Source organism: Sinohyriopsis cumingii, chromosome 19, assembly GCF_028554795.1.
Source record: "Sinohyriopsis cumingii isolate HCF-2022 chromosome 19, ASM2855479v2, whole genome shotgun sequence".
Classification (NCBI taxonomy): Eukaryota; Metazoa; Mollusca; class Bivalvia; order Unionida; family Unionidae; genus Sinohyriopsis; species Sinohyriopsis cumingii.
Genome location: NC_142979.1, coordinates 33,384,044 through 33,404,683, shown reverse-complemented (window position 1 = coordinate 33,404,683; position 20,640 = coordinate 33,384,044). Strand labels below are relative to the sequence as shown.

The 20,640-nt window shown below is 35.3% G+C and overlaps 1 protein-coding gene across 1 annotated transcript; it reads right to left on the bottom strand.

Annotated features, from left to right (window-relative positions):
• On the bottom strand, positions 1-20,397 carry LOC149775410 (uncharacterized). The gene is made up of 5 exons (XM_089943163.1): positions 20,047-20,397; positions 11,614-11,792; positions 8,213-8,393; positions 6,536-6,741; positions 1-3,398 (listed from the first exon to the last, which is right to left on the bottom strand). Exons 1-5 carry the CDS (start codon positions 20,348-20,350, stop codon positions 2,196-2,198), a joined length of 2,073 nt encoding a protein of 690 aa, XP_089799289.1. The 5' UTR covers positions 20,351-20,397; the 3' UTR covers positions 1-2,195.
• Between the last annotated feature and the right edge of the window lie 243 nt (positions 20,398-20,640).

Genomic DNA, 20,640 nt, shown 5'->3' with positions numbered 1-20,640 from the left:
TACAATATCTTAAATTTTATTATCAAATATAAAAAAATCTCCTTACATTGCATGTCTTCAATAAAATTCACGGTCAATAAAGAATTTGCAGCTAACCACATTAAAGCCTCTGGTGCTCACATAAAATAATACCAACTGTAATTACATCCCAATAATTGTTCCGGTCGCACACAAGGCAACAAACTACTAATTCCAGGAATTGACATTTCCCACTTTTCACTGGCCTAATCAATATATGGTGGCCCAAAATATTCCAAAGAAAACTCAATAATAATTAAAAAGACTTGTTGGGCTGAGACAAAAGTGCGTTGTTATGACAATCAAAGACCATAACTCTGCTAATGCAGAATGCTGATAATCAAGGACTATAACTCTGCTAATGCAGAATGCTGACAATCAAATTCAACCCATGTCATGAAAACCAAGCTGCTTATCAAATTTGATTGAAATCTAATAATAATTAAGTGTGTTATTATGTGGAAACCAAGTGGCTGGCTCTGACAATCTGAGGTCTATAACCTCACTAGAAGATGATAAAGAACACACAATTTAACTACACTACTATTCACTACATTGTACAACCTTTCTGTTAAAACTGTTACAACAGTATATATTGTAAACAACTTCCATAAGTGCTAAAATACCCCTGATGTCTGTATATCTACAAAACAAATTAAATATCCACTATATTTTTTATTTTAAAATTTTAAAGCTATTTTCTGTGTTTAAAAATGATGAACAGTGTCATTTAGCTATAAGCCAATTTGTTTTCAACAAAACATTAACAAAATACTGGAATAAATTTTTTTTCAACATTCTTTTAAGTAAAACAATCAGTGGCAAATTTTGTTTCTCAATTCCAACCCTATCCCTGAATATACAATTCTAAGTTTGGATGCTCACAGATAATAATACCATGGACAAATCATTTCACACTATATCTAAAGGAGAATATTCCAAAAATTCGCATTTGCTATATCAACTGTATCAAGATATAGAAAGCATCCAACAGTGCTTGTTTGTGTGTCTGGTCTAACATTTAAGGACAGGCAGAAGACAAATGCTGCAGTAATCATAATTTAAATGTGTAAAACTTAAAAAAGTATCCAAAGTCTGTTATGATCCATTTGAGACCAAGTCCACATGAACTTTATGGGTTAAAAATAGCTGGGTCCAAAGTCAGAAATGTTGGTCATTGACCTCAATCTTGATGAAATATCATGAATATGGCCAAGCCTGAGGACATAGCAGTAGCATTTTATATATAATCTTTAAGGATTTATTAGGCCTAGAATTAAACATTAATTTATCTGAAGGCAGAAGGACAGAAATTTACTAGTCCTGCTGAAACTTCATTAGTCCTTCCCACAATTGCTGACTTCAGACACCTGAAACTTGACTAGCCATGGGACTATTGAAATTATGAAAATAGTTTAGCAGGAAATTTACTAACCTGAGGCTAACAGATTACTGTTCATTTTGAGCAATGTCTTTACCAGGGTACATTTTGGCTCTCTTTATCAGCAGTTTCTGAAAAGTTGTTTGTTTTTCTATACTTTGCCCATGTGGATCAGCAGTATATATACAAATTTAAAAGGCCTTCCATGCCAGAATGCAATATGTCAAATTTGGTTAAATTCTGAACTGATGTAAACATTTGACTATTTTTATTAAAAGTTAGTATATTGGATGAACAGGTCAGCAACATCTGATAAAATTGAAAGGCTTCCTTGCAATAATGCTTTCTCAAATCTAGTTGAAGTCTGAATAACAGTTTTCAAATTTTGTGTATTTTAATAACGGCAACTGTTGCTGACAGCTAATTTTGGCATCTTTCGTAATAGGATGTCTTCTATAAAATTTGGTTGTGTTCCACTGAGCAATTTTTGCACGGTTTAAAAGTTTTTCTATTATTAGTAATAGTGGCCATATCTGATGATGGATCAGCATCATATATGAAACACTAGTCCTTTAAAGGGACTGACACTCTGATTTCCAAAACATTTTTTGGCAACAAGAAAGAAATAATCCTGTAAACCAATGTGGGGTCTTACTGCTCTTACTTTGGCCTAATTTATTTTTTTTTAAAACATTATATGAAACACTTGTAGTTTTTTTTTTTTTTCCAACTGGCAAGTGGGTAAATTTTGTTGAAGTGGGATATATTTTCATGGACAAACTTAAATTGCAAAATTTTAACTATGCTTGCTTTTCTTAAGGACAGGAGCATCAAGTGATTCCAGTTTTCTCTTGACACCAACTTTAGCAGGCACAAAAGCTTTGTTCTCCAGTTGGTAGGAACTTGATCTTCTCGACTTCTGTCGCATTCTCCTTAAACGCAAACTGATCCTACTGGACAAACTGTTACTGACATTTTGCTTTGTCAAGCCTTTTAATTCACTCAGACACGAATTATTTATATTCTTTCTTTCTATAGACCTTTGGCGCTTCTTGCTAACTGCCAATCTTCTAACACTTCTTGGAATATCTGAATTTTTCAGCAAGTTCTGAATACTACTGAAATTAGATGAACTTCTCAAACTGTCCACTGAAAACTTCCTTGGTTGTAAACACTTTTGGTTTGATGTGTGTACAGAGGTTACATTTGTTCTTGTCTCAGCTGGGTGATTATGATGTAGGTGCACTAAATTGGGTTTTGCAGTAGTCCCAGTTTCTCCCAGCTTTTGAATTTGATTGCTTGTCCTAGATACAAGTAGTTTTAAGCTAGAGGTGAATGTGGGTGAATCAGAATCCTTTTGAGAGGATGGATCTGTTGGAGAGGGTAATCTGATCTGTCTGTTTTCACTGGTACTACTTTTCAGTGGTGATGTATGGCTATGCATAGAATTTTCTGGTACTTTACCATGTTTAAATAAATCTTCATGTGGCACTGGTGTCATTGCCATTTTCTGTAGCACAACCACTGCCTGGATACTATCATCTAAGTCACCCGTTGAACCTTTCAAAGAAAGCTGACCACTCAGCTGTGAATTTTTGGTATGGTCTGACTTTACTGGGCTTTTGATGGCAACATTTGAACCAAGTCCAAGGTCACTCAACACCATAGGTGTACCTGATATGGATGGAACACCCTTTGATGATACTACCACTTTTATTGGGGAAAGAGAGGCAGAATTCTGAACTTTTTGTTCCTTGATGGGACTCGGCTGTTGTGGAGCCCCTTTTGATGATGGTTCTTGGCCAATCTTTGTTTTATTACTCAAGAAATATTCTTCCCTCTTCTTTTTCAGGATGGATAACTTTCTGGGCCCTGGGGGATCTATAAGAACCACCATACAACTAGTGTTGTCTGCCTTGAGATTCCGTGCCTTCCATTTATGTAAAGCTCGTTGCACCAGTCGCTGAGCAGGGTTAATCCAGTAAGAAACTGGAACACTCTACAAAAGAAAGTATTAACTGATTTTCACTTTGAAACTAGGAACAGTGACAGTTTGAAAATGCCCCTTAGGGTATTAATCATGAGCTATGCTTGTGGTAGTGCTCTACACTTTCATATTTTACACAGGGTTAGATTTTTATGAAAAAGAATTTCCCAAGTTTTCCTCACTGGTTAAACTATCTAAAAAAGACCTTGTATATCTTAGGTATTGTGCAAAGAAATTTTAATTCCCTTAGTTTGGTGCTATGATTGATGTTTTTTAATATGGATTATGGAGTATACAGCTTGGCCTTACTTCAGATGTGCACCTTTCAAGAAACTGCTAACTTTATTTTAACATTTTATATATATATATATATATATATATACACACACACACACACACATATGTTATTTAATTCACTGCACTTTCAGAAGCAGGTACTATCTAGTCTGGCAAAATCCATTTCCCTATTTTAATAACTGCTAAAGATAGTGTACTTTAGACTAATTCAGAATGATTTTTTTAGCACAAAGAAACAATCGTTTTAGTTAAATGTGTGCTTGGATTATGTGCAATTTCTACAAGTACAATATCCAAAGAAATTTCAGCCACAGTACATGAAAATATCAACATTATTTCCAGTATGCCGAGTCATACAAAAGACTTACAAAAATGGTACTAGCAGCTACCTCGCTTGGCGCTAAGCATTAAGAGATTAGTGTTAGGACTGGACAGCCTGGTGTCAGTATAATGTCACTGTGTGGGACATCATGCTAAATGTCTGTGACATGATACCCCAGTGCTAGACATCACTATAAACTGACACAATGCAGACATCGTAGCTATATGACTGAAATTGTTTTAAAGTTACATTAAAAATATAAATCACAAATCAAAATCCACTGTGCATGCTGCAAGCGTTAACAACTTCACCTTACACCTGTCAATCTCTCAGACATTCGTATCTGTGTCATGTGTTTGTGACTTGGATTTTTAACATAGCTTTTAACAATTTTGCAGTCATATAACTATGATGTCTGCAGTGTGGCAGCTTATAGTGATGTCTAGCACTGGGGCATCATGCCGCAGACATGTAGCACGATGTCCCACCCAGTCACATTATCCTGACACCAGGCCGACCAGTCCTATCACTAACCTCTTAATGCTGAGTGCCAAGCAAGACAGCTGTTTGTACCATTTTTGTAAGTCTTTGGTATGACTCAGCCAGGGATCGAACCCACGACCTCCTGCATCCAAGGTGGATGCTCTAACCACTAGGCCACCAGAGCCGTCATTCATATCTGTTGAGCGCCCTCACTGTAACAGTTGTTAAAAGCACCTTAAGATATGAAGTAAGAATTACGTTTGTAACAAATGTGCAAGGCCCCTTAGCAACTTAAGTATGAACTATGATTGTAATAGTTTTAAAGGGCCCCTTAGGGTTTTAAGTATTAGCTATGCTTGTATTGAGCAAGATTTACAGTACACACAAAGTGGACTAACCTGGTTACACTTGTACTCATGTTAGTGTATTTCAGTAATGTATGCTAGTGTAGGGTGTAGTTAAGAGGCAAGTATGCCGGAGTTTTATTCTGTCACTGGCTGGAGTACACACTGAGGTGCAAATTAAAATCAACTCCACAGGCACAATATAGGACCTACCTGGCTAATTTGAAAACCTTGTATGAGGTAGGAACTGAATAAAAAAAATAGTCAATTAAGTTGTAATAAGCTTGGTCAATCAAATGCAAAATCACTTCATTAATATGCATAAATCTCATTCATGACCAAAACCGTCCAACATTTTGATGACACAAGCCCATATTCCAATTTTATTCAAATTTGGCTTAGAAATAAACCTCCAGAGTGGTAAAATGCTCAACCTATCAGATGCAGTATCATCTCATTAATGTGTGTAGATCTCATTCATCATTTTGACGTATCCAAGATGATAAGAACAGCCAATCATATGCCAGTTCACCTCATTAACATGTGTGGATCTTGCCCAATTTAAAACTGATCGAAGATCTTGATGGTATTAGCCTAAATTTGAAGTTTTTGAAAAAGGAATCTGAAATCTGGCCTCCAGAGTGCTAACTAACACAGCAAATCAAATGCACTGCAATATCACCTCATTAATATGCATGACTCATCATCAAACACAGTCCAGCTCTTGATAATACCAGCCTACATCCCAAGATCAGATTAGAAATGTGGTCTCTGGAGTGGTGACAAGTTCGGCAAATTCAGGACTAAAATCACCTATTAATATGCATGAGTCTTGCTCAATTTCAAGCTTGTCCAACAATGTCATTTTGGGGTCATGAGTAAATTCTAGCTGGATTCAGACTAAAAATTATATGAATGTACTATGCTGTTTGAAGATGAACCTGACCTATAGGTAAGCATATACCATAAGACTTTAAATAAAAATTATTGTAGTCTGCTATGTTATCATTATTTGCAAATAACATGACTGTTTTCACACTTTATTGCTTTATATATGTGTGTCATTTGGATTTTTAATGTAGCTTTAACAATTTTTTTCAGTTACATCACTATGATGTCTTAAGTGTCTCAGTTTATAGCAATATCTGGCAGTGGGGCATCATGCCCCACCCAGTCACATTATCCGACCAGTCCTAAGACTAACCTCTTAATGCTGAGTGCATATCTAGGCAGCTGTTAGAACCATTTTTGTAAGTTTCTGGTATAACTCGAGCAGGGTTCAAACCCCGCATACGAGGTGGACACTCTAAGTACTAGGCCACCACAGCGGTCTATTGCTTAATATAAATAAATCTATAGTTGAAAAATGAAAGAAACAGCTACTATTACATATAAACTGTAGCATGCATAATACTGATATTTCATACAAATTTTCTTTTGACAAGTTATTAACCTACCTCCTACTTATTGCCTTGAGATGCATGCATAATGTTCTAGTCTCTACTTTGCAGTCAGTGCACATTTTTTTGTCTATTCACTCAAGTTTACTAGAGATGTCATATTATGATTACAATTACTTGCAACCACTACTGGCAGGTTTATTCATAATCAAATCCAAATAAAATGTCTATGAAATAAATAAAACTAAATTCTCACTGAGTTTATGCTTATAAACAACGTTATGATTTAAAATGTATACATACCATGTCATGGATGATCTTGTACTCGAACTGATACTCCAAATCAACAACGAGAGACACAGCTTCCTCTGGGGTCACCATGTTCCAAAGGCCATCAGAACCGATGATCAAGCACCTGTCACGGCCTGGCTTCAACTCATGAACGGATACATCTGGCTCAGGAGAGACAACAAATTGCTCACTGAGGTAATTATAACTCCACAGATCACCTATAAAATTAAAAATAAAATTTTTAAAAAAAATCAATGGAAAAAATGTGATTCAGTGTTTGATCAGAAGAAATAACTGAAATATATAAACTTATCATCCCAAATACTTAACAGTACAGTGAAAGTCTTCTATAACACGATATCAGATATAGCAGTCAAGTTCCCAAAATTTGACAATAATGTCACAAATTTTTTGAGCCAAAATAAACAAGAGTTCTGATTTCAGTTTGGCCTCATGCTTATTTCTGAAAGATATTAACTCCTTAAAAGCTCATAATTGTTAATCTATTTATTACTAAACCACCAACAATAAATCCATTAAGTTTTCCTTGCATCCTGTTGCTCAATCCAGGGTAAACAACAGCCAACACAGACATCTTTCCAAAGCACCAAGCAAAGTGGTGGTCTAAAAATGTTTCTCACCCAAATTTATAACTCAGTTACTGTACCTAACTATTTAGGGTGAAAAACACACTGCCAATGCCTGCTCAATCAACCATGATGCACTACAACTAACACAAGCTGATCTCCTGAACTGACAAGTGATCCATGTTCAAATTCATGGATTGTTTATATACATGTTCTTCTACACAGTAGTAAGTTGTCAATACACACTGTGTAAATCCAGCTCACTGACAACAGCTTATCTCTTAAAAATTTCATTTATATATGAAATTTCATTTATTTTAACCTCCCCCCTCTTACAACACTTATCTCAACATTTTCTTTAGCCAACAATATTACCTTGGTAACAGGGGTTTCTAGATAAACAGGTAGTACTGTATTATGAAACACTTTTTGGAAATTGGTGACAAAATACTGAGGTTGGCAATTTTTCGGGCAACAACTTTATTAATGCTAGCAGTATTGCTTAAAACCTAGTTAAATGCTTGTATGAGAAATAGAGGGCATAATTCAAATAAGAGAACGAAAACAAAACACACACATATATTGTGTTTCTCACTTATCTATCACTTCTCTGTGTTCAGCTCTCGCTTCTCCTTGTTCTATCCGAAAGAAGAAATCACTTCCCTAAAATTCATGTCTATCATGACTCCTGTAACTGATGTGTATCTGAAACAGCAGGTCTTTCATGCAGCTGCAAGCAATTAGGTTAATTTCATAAGCAAGATCGGTCTTCTTCTATATTCTTCAGGTATGAAAAGAACAGTGCCAGAATCTAATGTATATACTTGCTTACAAGTCAAGTCTAACTGCAAACAACATAGACCCAGATCTGCCATTATATAATGCACCACATCTGGGTTAATGTTGGTTCTATCGGCTACTCCTAGCAAGCTGCACAGGCTCCGATTTTTCAGCATATTATGTGATGGCAGCTGGCCTCTACTCAGAAGCAAGTGCATGTGATAATAAATTCCTAACAGACAACTACCGTCAACAAAATATGACAATTTGGCTTACACTTTAATCAGATTTACATCTTTAAGTTTGGTAAATTGTATTGTACCTAGGGATCTCGCAACAGCCAGAAATGGGATTTTGTCAATATGGGTACTACGGCGTATTGGCCCCTTGTGATTTATTCTGGGTCGGTTCCACACCACTCTCTGGACACCTGCCTTTGCAACAACTTGGCCACCAGATTCTTCTATCCTTTTCTTCTCCTCTGGATCACTGGGTTTGTGGTCCTGAAATCATAAACATTATTGAGCAATACTGATTTCTATAACCTGAATTAAAATTTCAATCACTTAAAAAAAAAAACAAGAGGCCATAAGTGGCCTGAAACTGCTCACCTAGCTAGCATCAGTCTAGTACATTAATACAAAAGAAGCTGCCAATAACTCAATAGGTCACTAATATGCATTCTGTAGAAATTTCTTCCAATGCAAATGGCTGCATGTTATAAAAAACCTTGAATTAGCTTGTTTTACTAACTCCAATATTAAGGTAATTTCTTTTCTACAGCAGAACTAAACTGTGGACATGAATTTTATAAATGCATAGGCATTATCTACCGAGTTCTTAATAGCAGTAGAAGACTAATTTCAGCTGTATCAGCTGAAAACCTCATAGGCATACAGTTCTGCCAACTTATGTTTATTAAAAGCATTATCAGGCAAATAAAAAATGTTTTCTCCAGTGGAATCTACTGTTTATTCTGGTAACGAAAGAAGAGCACTCTGACTTTGCCCTTTTCGTTGTCAAAGTCTCTTACACAGACTGGGTACAACTTTTTGTCATAATCACTACTCCTGTCTGTTGCAATACTAAACGGCCCAATTTTCATGGCTTCTGCAATTTTAAGTGAAGTGTCTTCTGCTAAACACCTAACAATATTAGATGAATTTTTTCTTGCATGTGCATATTTTCTGCAATTTTAGAATCGGAAAACATCCTTTTTAACAAAAGACCAATGTAGTCTTCTACTGCATGGGGATATACATGTTCTATTAAGAACTAATTCAATGTTTCTTTGTTTTACCACCATGACCATTATTACAATCCTTTCCATGCAACCTGCAAGGGGCGTGAAGCTGCCCTAGCATGGAACGCTGTATTGTGTAATTCATGTATTCATCTCTGAATCAGTTTTTGTTTTTTTCCTAATCCATCTGTGAAATTATTTTTAAAATATTGTTGCTCTAACACACGCATCCACTAGAATAAATCTGACTTGACTTTTAGCGCCAAATACCTACAGACTGGTTCTGTACCAGATACGAATTAGAACAAAGAATAAGTGAGCAAAGATTAAAAGTTAGAAAACCAGTTTGTTCTCTCCTAACTAAGCCATACAGCTGCTATAAATAGAAACAGGTCAAAAGTTGAAAGTAGAAACCAGCAGGCTTCTTGGAAATAGGCAACTGCTATAAACAGAACAATATGTTAGGAAAGTGCATGCAAGCCTTCCGACAAGCGTACTCTTATATCGTAGTTACAAAGAAGCTGTCTGTTCTAGAATACAGTCTGTGGGATCAATGGGATGTTAATAAAAATGAGAAAACAAATTATGAATTTTTTTGGAGGGGGATAGACCAAAAATGCATAATCTTAACACAGTTAAGCATACGATGTAATTCAGTGGAAAAAAGCGCAATGATTATGCCAAAATCATAATGGTTGGCATGTATGCTAACAAAATAAAGATAATTCTATTTCTAATATTTTGGTCCAAATTTGAAGTTTCTAGCACTGTTAGTTCAAAAGTTATAATAATTTTCCTAAAATTGGACAACAAAACACCTGGAACAATTTGTTTACTTCACATTCTAGAACATGTACTTCAGCATGCAGTTTCTCATGAAAACTTGTCACATCGGTTGCAGCCACGATTTAAATTGGTAGACAGGGCAACCCAGAAAAAGCCGATGCAAAACATTACTTTGGGATGATTTAATCTGGAAAAGTCATCCCGGACCCATTCCTGTTGAAAGCCTTCAAAGTCAGCTTCATTCTATAAATCACTGTTGAAAAGTGCATGAAGCCATGTATCATCTCTTTCATCAACTTGATTCAATTCTAACCGATCACATAAGTCAATTATCATCAGAATCATCTTAATTGTCAACTTCAATGTCGCTACCCTCGCTATCAACATCCATGTTTACATCTGAGTTGTCATCCATCATTTTATCGATCAATTTTCAAGCAAGCAATTTCTTTTCTAACCATGTGGGTTTTTTTTAAATTTCACTGTGCATGCATGCTTTAACAATTTTCTGTGTTGGTGAAGAAGTAAACAAATATTTCTGATGCACAACACATGTTAATAGAGATACTACACACATGCGTAACTGCTCCAGTGACCTAGTGGTTAGAGTGGCCACCTCAGATGCAGGAGGTCGTGGGATCGATCCCCGGCCGAGTCATACCAAAGACTTACAAAAATGGTACTAACAGCTGCCTCGCTTAACGCTCAGCATTAAGAGATTACTGTTAGGACTGGTTGGCCTGGTGTCAGGATAATGTGACTGGGTGGGACATCGTGCTACATGTCTGCGGCACAATGCCCCAGTCCTGGACATCACTATAAGCTGCCACACTGCAGATAGCGTAGCAATATGACTGAAAAATTGTTAAAGCTACGTTAAAAATCCAAATCACACACATATGTAGTAGAATAGACTTAGTCGTATTCAGGATAAAATGAGATACTTCGACCACAGGTGTATTCAGTATAGAATGAGGTATTACGACCATAGTCATATTCAGGATAAAATGGGTTAAGTTACAAACCAATACAAATACATTTATATGAAGAAACAATTTTAGTTCCAATGTCTGGCGCTTTGTTATTCAATTTGGAGCCTCTCTAAAAATGGGACCTTGTGCAAGTGCACTGCTTACGCTGGCCATGATTTGACTATATCTGACATACCTTCATGGTAGGATGATGGCATTATTTTGAGCAGCTGTAGTATTGTTATTTAGAACATCTGTATTCAGTAATGCTGGTCATATCTGATGGTGGGTTTACGGCACTTGTACAAGCTTGAAATTGCCCAAATGCTTTTCTGAACTATGACATCAGGCATTGGTCTGACATAAAACTGACTGGTCCCAGGTGTCCACCTATCCAATTTGCACAGCCCTGAGTACCATAAATTATATAACAAATAAGAGATTATAAAACAAAATACCCTGTACTCTAGCAGCACATGAAACAAAAACACTTATATATAAGCAACTTGACAAAAAAACATCAAACCATCTAACACCTTAAGGATGTACACTGTTACATTACACAAGTAAATACAAGGAAGCAAAGAAGTTGATGGAAAATAAAGATGTTACAGTAAATTTTTATTTTAACGAACTGCACTGGTCTAATGACACTTCTCTATGTATGTATAGTTGGATCAACGTAAACCAAATTTCTTGCTTCGTTTTGCAAACACAACATACCATTGTTAACATTTCAGATCTTGGACGGATATACTTGTCACTGCGGCTGTCATCATAGCCAAGCACAATTGCAGAATCTCCAACATGGCCTATATATAATTTGGAATTCTTGATAATTCCTATGCTTGCTGTTGTTCCAGATGTGCTGGGCAAACCACTTGCAGTCTTTGGCCATTTATCTGCAATAAAATTGAAAAATACAAATTGCACATTAAAAATCAATCCACTGAATATTCTCTGCTTTTCCCTTTTAGGAATGATTCATGTGTAAACAGAAAAGACTGAAGAAAAATAAAATATCATAACATAGTCTACTTGCCTTTAAATTCATAAGACTGCACAAAACAAACATTTCAACATGTCCCAAGCAACCAAAGAGATCATTTTCCAAACAGAGACCCACTGTAAAGGAGAGCAGGCTGCCCCTTTCCTTCATTCCAACAGACCATTTCCTGTTTGAGTACTGCTGGTAATCCTCCTATGAATATCAGCCATTGAAAAATATGAAATATTCACTTTAAATGAATACCTTGAAATATTGTGAAAATGTAGTTCCTTTATTTCATTAGTCATAAAGCTGTTGCTATTCAATCTTCATAGTACCAATTAATTACCTCAACTTGTGGATGATTACATATTGAAATTTTTATCAACATGTAAATATTAAAGAAGAGTGGCACTGCTTTAATTTACATTTTTCTTATAAAATCTTGGAAACTATCACCTGGTATTTTACAGCTAGAATTGTGCTAACATGCCATTAAATCCTATACATACATAATTTAATTTCCCACCAAATGTGACAAGATAGTTTATCCCATCCAATCCATGCTCATGTGAGTATGTGAGAACGCTTGCTAGTAGCTTCTCGTGGGTTAGTGGTTCTTTCCAGATTCTTCCTCCACCATTAATACTGGCCGCCATGTATAGCCTATCGTGTGCTTAAAAATGGCATTAAACCCTACAACAACAACAACAACAACCAATCCATGCCCATTGTTTAAATGCTGCAGCAGAGTGGAAAATAACATGGACATATCCACCTCCACAACAAAGAGGTTCGGAAATGACCAAGTGATTGTATGATGACCACCCATGGAGAGACTGATACATCAGTGATTCAGAATCAAACACCAAATGTAGAATCACATCTGCTAATTAAGTTTATCAAATCAAAAAACATCTGAAATCTTAAGTATTCATTGCATGTATATTTTGAAAAATCTGGTCTGCTTCTGTGATTTGCCTTTATTGCTTAAGTCAAATATCTGTAATATGTAATTCAATTTAAATAATGTAGCTAAATTTTAATTTTTACATGATTTCAAAGATGTATGAATGCACATACGCATTGACTTGAAAATAAACACAGTTGGGAGAGTTTCTCTGAGGTATAAATTTAACCCAATAATTGAAAAGAAAAATAATCCAACAAGACAGGTGCAATTAAATTCAAATACACAACTATATCATAATTGCACTGAAATTTACAGAATTATACAGAAATATATCATATTTACACATAAATGCAAACAACATTAAGCCCTTGAGTACAGCAATGAATTACTAGAGCCTAAATTATTAACATTCAAATTAGAACATTTTAAGAATACTGGAACAGAATATCACCATTTGAATATTTGATACATAAGGCACCTATTTCTATTACATGATCCGAGCATTATTTTTTGAAAAGGAGTGAGAAACTATCAAACCTGACCAATAATAATAGAAGCCAGAAAATATGTCATTTCCAGAAATCCTAATATTCTATTGTTATCGAGTTTATCACTTTGAATACTAAGATGTTTCAATTACTAAATATTCATAATCTTTCTAGTTTCTATGTGTGTGTAAGTGTGTGTGTGTGTCTGTGATTTGGATTTTTAACATAGCTTCATAAAAAAATCATATTGTTATGATATCTGCAGTATGACAGTTTAGTTATGTCTAGCACTGGGGCATCATGCTGCACACATGTAGCATAATGTCCCACCCAGTCAAATTATCCTGACACCAGGCCAACCAGTCCTAACACTAACATCTTAATGCTGAGCACCAAGCAAGGCTGCAGCTAATACCATTCTAATTAGAAGTCTTTGGTTTGACTCAGCTGGAGTTCAAAACCAGTGACCTCACACATTGAGTCAGAAACTCTAACCACTCATGCCAAGAATGGCCTTTTAATACGTGTTTTGCACTTCAGTTAGATTGTGCAAACTGGCAACAGCAGTTTTGATTTATTTGACTTTCTGTTACAATATGAACATTTGAATTCAAAATATGCGGTGACTGAAAGTTGCTTCCATGTCTTGGACCACTATTTATTTTGCAGCCAGAAAACCAGTTGATGGGGAATTAAAAATATAGAGTAATAAATATTACAGCCCGAAAACCAGTCAATGGGGAATTACAAATACAAAGTAATAAATAGTACAGCCCGAAAACCAGTCGATGGGGAATAAAAAAATAGAGCAATAAATATTACAGCCCGAAAACCAGTCGATAAGGAATTAAAAATAGACTAATAAATATTACAGCCCAAAAACCAGTCAATGGGGAATGACAAATATAAAGTAATAAATATTACAGCCCGAAAACAAGTCAATGGGGAATTAAAAATAGAGTAATAAATATTACAGCCCGAAAACCAGTCGACGGGGAATTACAAATATAAGGTAATAAATATTACAGCCCAAAAACCAGTTGATGGGGAATTAAAAAGAGTAATAAATATTATAATATGCATTCATCGGCCTATAAATGGATATAATTATTTTCTATTCCATTTTACATTTTATACATTTCAATCTATATACAATAGTTGCAAAAAGATATTTACTTTTATTTTGATATCTTATATTTAATTCCACAGTGACCAAGTAGCATATGGCCTTTGTGCAAAGCTATGCTATTAGGTGCAGACCAGGGTCTGGGAGCTTCTTTCTTCAGCAGCATGAGGTGCAAGAACATTCATCAAAATACAGTTTTTCAAAGCCGAAAGAAAATTCTTTAACTCTAATGTGTGGTTTGTATGCCAATCTAATGAAGAAATTCATTCTTTTATATTAACTTAAGTTCTACAAGAAAAGAAGAAATAAGTGGTCCAATTCCTCCAATGCTAATTTGTTCCATATGTCAACTATAAGCAGTTATACCAGTTGAGGAGCAAAGCTCTCAACCCATTTCAGATGGGATACAATTCAGGTTGTATGTTCACTACATTCCATTTACCATATCACTTAAGTGTAAATTTAAGTGTGTAATACGGCACCATTTTATGTTTCCTCTTTTGAAAATCAAAAGGGAAACAATGGTAGAAGATACACAAATACAGTACAGCTATAGCACACTCCATTATAACACGAATTCGGATAAAACACGGTCGTGGTGTCGCTCCCGAAATTTCATATACATGTATCTTTCTCGTGCACAAAAAAACTTTCTTGCTTAAAAGTACACCAAAAAAGGGTAAAAAGTTTATCATTTTAGGGAAGAGATCGCATATGAATAATACAAGATGATTGTGACATGACTCATGAAATTTTATATGTATTTTTTTTGTACACAAAAAAATATTTTCTTTTCAAAAGTATGAAAAATAACGTGTGAAAAGTTCATCCAGGGATCACGCTGGGCTTCGACAATGTCGCAAATTGTGATTTTTATCTTCTTACTGGTGGCAAAATATAACATCTAGTGACTTTTTTATTGCCAACATTGTTGGCTTTTTAAACTTTTATATACAACCATTATTTTGGAGTGGACTAAGTCAGAAGCCTTACAAAAGGAAGCTGCAAACTTAATATAAAATACACTGAAATTTATCTATTGTTACATAAACATATTCTTTGTCCATATTGACAAACCATCTGAACAGTGCACTGTTATATTATAATCTGCTTATGTTGACATCTAGCATGAGTACTGCATTTTGTGAGATATCAGCTTTTTTTGTTTTGACGTTTCTGGTAGCGGAGATCAACCGGACGAGGAATCTTTTTCGTCAGATTTTCTGTCGCTCACTAGTAATTAATATATTTACATAGACTGACATTTGTATGTGGATGGTAAATAAAATTCCTCTTATTTTCACTTAGAATTAAATCCTTCAGAACATTTACATTTTTTGTAGTAATCCCTGTCATCAGAAAAGAATACCTGCGTTCTCTATCATCCGTTGACCCTTTTTAATTTCCTAAAAGCACGAGAAGAAGGCAGCATCACTCCACTACCACAACAACAACAAAATCTTACTTGTTGGTCTATTCAATAGGCAGGGAGGAACAGTTATTCCAACTGACAAAAACGATGGACAATTTCTTTTTTAAAAATGTACCCAGAAAAAATAATTTGCTGAAATTTCAAAGAAAACAGATTACCTATGAAGCACAGATTGTTGTGAAAATATACTAAGCAAATACAAATAAAATCAGTCTCAATCACGCAATACTATTATTTATGTTGTCGCCACAGCAAGAAATGGACATTTGTTTGGTTCTCATTTAGCGGTGACTTCAATATCGCATGCACTCTTCATCAAAGAAAACCAACTACAATCATTAATAAAAACAGAACCTATGTTCAAAGGAAGTCAAAACCAAACTTAAATAAAAGCAATGGAATCCGACGGATTGTTTCATTTCCAACATGACTGGAACATGTATACTGTACAGTGAAAGTTTCCTTTTTGTAGGAAAAAGTTTATGCTTACGAACGCTACCAACTGCGGCTTAAAACCTAAACTTTTACTGACTTGGGATGTATTGAAAAGTAAATGTGCTTCATCATTCGTTACATGATAGTGCTATTTTTATCCACCGACTTCAGACCTAAATGACCTGTGACAAAATTATTGAATATTTTAAATCTCTGTGTGTGCATATTTTCTAAGGGATCACTTGTATTGTGTATTCAATGTATGTGATGAGATTCATGGGCGACTACATAGTGTTGATACTCCATTCATGCTATACATTAGGCATGTATACAAAAACAGTATACACGTGTATGTACCAATGTTGTGAGATATCCACGTGGTTCTAGTAATAAAGTAAAATATACATGCCACCTCTGGTTTTCACTACAGGTGTATTTTTCATTTAATATGCATAGATTTAAGATATTAACTGTGCCAATGAAGCACGTATTTTTACGCCCGCATTTATTACCCACCCTCCCCCATGTTACACTGTACATCCGGCTGTGACAGCATGAGTTATAAGAAACAAAAAATTAAACAACTGTTCAAAGTTACATTTAAAAATTGTTTTAATGCGTGGGGATCAAAATGGTGGTCAGTATTGAAGATGCAAGTAATGGCAATGATGTACGTGCTGAATTCATTCAAAATATAGACAATTTCAGGTAGAAAATACTTTAGGCAGAGGTGATCATAATATTTACTTGATGTAAATGAACTGAAATAGTGATAATTGGATAGCTGAACAATTTATTTTAAACACATGTTTCAACATGGTGATTAACAGTAGACAGCACTGGAGTGGTAAATGATGGTGGTGATGCGGATGCCAATTTTAATAAAAATATACATTTTTGCGGGGGGGGGGGGGATATTTTAGACACAATCTTGACTTTGATTGGTTGGTAGAAAATTTATTTTTAAAACCAAATTGTAATGTGCAAAGATCAAAATGATGGACAGTCCTGAAAAGGTAAGTAATGGCTGGCAGTGATGTGGATGCCAATTTTTATAAAACTATAGATAATGCTGTGGGCTACATTAGTAATTTAGGCAACGGGTATGATGACCTTGACAACAGTAAATTTAACTAAGGTCACTGATTAACTTAAATGGTTAACTGGACATTGAAGAAGTGCACTGCTCATTAAGTTTTTCCATATAATGAGGTTGGACAGACAGTAAATCAACACCAAGATGAAACTTTACCTTCTGTCCTCATTTTGTCTGACCATTCATGTAACCTAAGTGGTTAAAGCATCTGCCTTGGATGCTGGAGGTCGTGGGTACAAACCCCTGCAGTCATAACAAAGACTGTTAACAACGGTACAAGCAGCTGCCTGGCTTGGCACTCAACATTAAGAGGTTAATGTTAGGACTAGTTGGCCTGGTGTCAGGATAATGTGACTAGGTGGGACATCATGCTACATGTCTGCAGCACGATGTTCGAGTACTAGATATCACTATAAATTGTCTCTATGCAGACATAGCAATATGACTGAAATTTTTTTAAAGCTACATTAAAAATCCAAAACACACACATTTCATCTGATACAGGTTCAAGATCTTAGGCAACATCCAGTCCCAAAAACAAACCTTTACACAGAACACTCACTGTACCAAAATGGATACCAATTAATATCCCAACTACAAATGCATTTATAGGTTTATTTTTGTACTAGTGTTTTCTTTCATTGATGAATAACTATTGGGGGGAAAAAAAGGATGTTCAACACTAATTTCAAAAACATCAAGGTCCAGGATCATTTCAATCTAATGTGGAACCACTTACCTTTTACACATTTTTAAATTAAAAATCATGAAGACACAACATGTTTCAAATAATTAAATTTTTATACATATAAATGTATAAAAAATGTTATGGAATTTTACTGCATTTACACCCATCTGGCTGAAATATGATGGTACCTGAGGAATGCCGAAATTGAAGATGGATTATGTTTCTTTAACAAAATGAAGAAAAACTAATGTTGACAAAAGTGATTATATTGCTTCATTTCATTAAAGAAATGTATCCCTCCTTAAAAGTAGAGATTAAGGGGGACGTCTTAAGACCATATCCAATGCAACTTGGTGACATGTGCATGGTTGCATACTGTACAAGGCAAATCTCAAGAGATGAAGCACAGGGAATTTGCAAAGTGTCAACGTGGAGGGGCTATTCCTTAACCATCCTCTATTCCTAGATGTAAGACGTTGATGCTGATATTTATGTTTTTGGCATCAGGGTCTTACTGCCTAACTGACAGCGCTGTGCTCTGATGTCGACTAACATAACAAAAGTCAAATTTTCAGGAATATCTCACACAACTGGCAACTAATAGAACGGCACATTTCTACAAAGTAAAGTCATAATGTTTAGTCAGACTTTACTTACTCTGACGTCTTTTCTCTAATAAATTCAAATTCTCACAAAAGAAATGGACCTGTTTTCAAGTTTCCCTGGCCTACATTTCAGTTGACTGGAAAGCGATGAAAGCCAGGAATGCCAAAATTGGGTTAAGTTGAAATATTATTCTTTAATGAAACAAATAAAAAAAATAGTATGCCTACTGGAACTGTAAAGCATCATTTCATTTTGTTCAAGAAACACATCTGCCACATGAACCTACCTAAACATACTTTGGCATACCTCCTTCCATTGCAACAAATTCAAATGTATGTCAATGGAACATGAAAATGCGTCCATTTGCTAGTATCATATTTTAATTCCGCCAGGAAAAAGACAGCACAGTAAGTATATTAATTACACATAAATTAGTGGCAGAGTGACGATATATGTCGCCAAATGTGTGAGATATTCCTTAAACTTTGACTACTCATTGACATCGGAACACGCTATACAAGGCCATTATTTGGATAGTAAGACATAGCACTAAAACAAAACAAACCACCTTCATGCTCTATCCACATACCCAAATACACTCATAGAGAACCACAAAAAAATCACTGTACCTCTTCTGGTTGTCACCAATTTTAAACCAGCTTCGTATTTGTGCTTAAACAGCCAATATTCCACCACCCCCTTTTAATTCATACAGTTTTGTTTTTCTTCATTCACTTTTATGATAAGACTTTCTAATGTCCATGACTTTTACTGGGGTTTTCCCCACTGTATTTAAAGTTGACATACTTTTTATTAGTTTATTAGCTAATGAATATTCACAACAGGTTAAGGTGCATGCCTGTACACGCTTTCTCTGAGGTCTGTCACAAGTGCCTAAAAATAGCCGTGACCTTCACATAACCACCGAGAATTATACATGTCCCGCCAATGATTAACTTCTTGTATAATCAAACACTGACGTAATATCAGATTTAAGTGGCAAAACTATAACGTACGTGTCAAAGAAACAATATTATTTAGGTAAATGGTATAGAGATAACGTTATAATAATAAGTAAAGATATATAGGTCAAAGCCTCATTCTGCTCAACAAATAGATTTGATGAGGAATGAAAACGCGCGCGATTAGATTCAAAATATGGGGTCTTGTATATTAATTTTGACATCATCGGTATATTCACAGTGGTCACGGTCACCTCTGACACGCGAATATATCAATACAAACTAAGGTTCTGTCACAAAAATACATCATTAATAAGAAAAGAAAAGGCTCCTTTCATGAATGTTTCATAAATGATTTCACTGTGGAAGGACCCATTTCTCTCCACACCTTGATACTCATTTCGAGCATATAGAATACTCACCTACTTCTTTCCACATGCCATAGTGTGTATCTAGAAATCCTTCTTTAACAGCAAATAAAATATCATCGTCTTTTTCACTCCAGAACTTATCGTACTTAGTTATTTCATTCAGTAAATGGTCCCTGGCATATCGGGATGCCTCTGCACCGCCATGACCATCGAATATTCCGAAGTATGCGAATTCAAAGCCACCTTCGTCATTTTTTACGAATCTTAATGAATGATGATCTTCCATGTAACGTCGACCACCCTGATCACTGTCCTCTGTGACTCTCAAATTCATTCCAATTTTATAATTCGACATTTTGTTACGTTATGGCCTTCATTAAGTGTAGTCCCAGTCGAATCATACAATCGAAACCAACTACTCTATTCTGATTGGCTGCTTACATGTTGACCTCTCGTGTGATCTATTTTTAGTATGAAAGCAACATTTCCGTTATCGATGGGTAAAGTATAGTTTATGAAAGAGTTTATTCAAGAAACGAATTTTAAAATGCCAAACGAAAAACAGCTGACATAGCCACTGATAATTTGAATTTGTACATTTTTGGTATAGCTTTGTTTATCTTAACACAGTACTGGATTTAGAAC